This window comes from Setaria italica, chromosome III (assembly GCF_000263155.2).
Source record: "Setaria italica strain Yugu1 chromosome III, Setaria_italica_v2.0, whole genome shotgun sequence".
NCBI classification, from domain to species: Eukaryota; Viridiplantae; Streptophyta; class Magnoliopsida; order Poales; family Poaceae; genus Setaria; species Setaria italica.
Window position 1 is genome coordinate 49,971,577 of NC_028452.1, and position 1,530 is coordinate 49,973,106.

The 1,530-nt window shown below is 49.7% G+C and overlaps 1 protein-coding gene across 1 annotated transcript; it reads right to left on the reverse strand.

The window, feature by feature from the left end:
• Positions 1 to 265: 265 nt before the first annotated feature.
• LOC101764711 (thaumatin-like pathogenesis-related protein 1) lies at positions 266 to 1,063 on the reverse strand. Its single transcript, XM_004963212.3, has one exon. It carries the CDS (start codon positions 997 to 999, stop codon positions 478 to 480), a length of 522 nt encoding a protein of 173 aa, XP_004963269.1. The 5' UTR covers positions 1,000 to 1,063; the 3' UTR covers positions 266 to 477.
• Positions 1,064 to 1,530: the final 467 nt, after the last annotated feature.

Here is a 1,530-nt window from a genome sequence, read left to right on the forward strand (position 1 = left end):
AGCCTTTATAGGTGCGTCATCAGACCAGTTCTACGCTATAGCCAGTCGACCATTTGGTCATGCATCCCACGCACCTCAGTCTTTGGCCTTCCTCCATCATTGTTTTCATGAATATTGACCTAATTTCGTGTTATCAACCATCACAGTAGCATCAAGCATAGCCTGATGACATGTTTCCTATTGACTGAATCCAAACCATCATTTGGGACAACACTTATTAGTCGTCATTCAAAAGGTAATAACAGAGAGATCATGACAATTTACGTGTCTGTCTAAAAATATTACGTATTTGATATTTGAAAGGCATACATCATCATCCATATTTTAAAATTTGAAGGGTAGTACGTAAATCCAGTTACAATGCGTAAACATGCATACGTGGACGACTTTTCACGACATCGTCTTATTTATCAACTTTATTTAATTATATATTCTCCACTAATTCTCGCCGTCGTCGTTCGACCATGCCATGCCTGATCATGGGCAGAAGGTGACCTGGTAGTTGCTGTTGCCGGCGCAGGCGTGGGTCTTGGTGTCATCTTTCGGGAAGAGGTAGGCGTCGGGGCAGCCGGCGCCGGGGCAGTGGAGGTTCACGCCGGTGCTGCAGGAGAAGTCCATGGGCTGGTTGAACCCGTCCACCAGCGAGATGTCGTAGAAGTCCTGCGAGCCGCCGATGCTGTACTCGGCCAGCGTCGCCGGCGTCTGGCCGGAGACGGTGCAGGAGAGCGCGCCGGCGCAGTCGGCGCTGTCGCAGTGGCCGCTCCCGCCGTTGAAGGAGCAACCGGTGCGGCCCCAGAACCTGCCGCTGGTGCCGGCGGGCACGTCCACGGTCCACGTCTCGCCTGGATTGAGCTGCGTGCCGCCGCCCACCGGGATGCCCGCCGGCCACACCGTGTAGCCGCACCTGTTGGTGATGGTGAAGGTGGCCGCGCTCGCGCCGGCGGCCAAGGCGGCGAGGATGAGGAGGAGTACCGACGAGGAGGCAGCACGGGGCGCCATTGATCCCTGAATCTGATGATGCTTGCTACTTGGCTGTCTATGTGTTTAGCTAGAGCTTTACTTGTAGTGTGGGATGAGTTAGGGACGATGCATGCGTATTTATAGATGGCAAGGGGCTTAAAAGTCAGGCCTGGCCGCCTGGTGGAATGACAAAAATGCCCTTGGGTCGCAAATATCGGCTGACAGTGAGATTGAGAGCTTGTTTTTTTCTTTTTCGCGGAAAAAGAGAGCTGCTTGTTTCTTTCCTCTCTGTTTCATTTCAGCCAGCGAGATTGAGATGTTGCACAGTTGGAAATTTCCTGCGTGGACCCATACATAGAGAGATCTCGGTTTCAGTTTCATGCACTAGCAGACTTAAGTTCATCTAAAAATCCTTTAGTCGAGCATGTTCCTAAATTTATGTTCAGATAATACTAGGAGTGATTTTATCATATTACAGTAGTTAGTGTTGAACCTAACTTATAACATTTATCTCTAATAGCATTTTAAATAAGTTTAGTGCATGAACCATCTCACCCAAATTAAGTTAGG

Bases quoted from the DNA above. Each gene is read 5' to 3' on its own strand.
- LOC101764711 (XM_004963212.3), bottom strand. From the start codon at position 999: ATGGCGCCCCGTGCTGCCTCCTCGTCGGTACTCCTCCTCATCCTCGCC.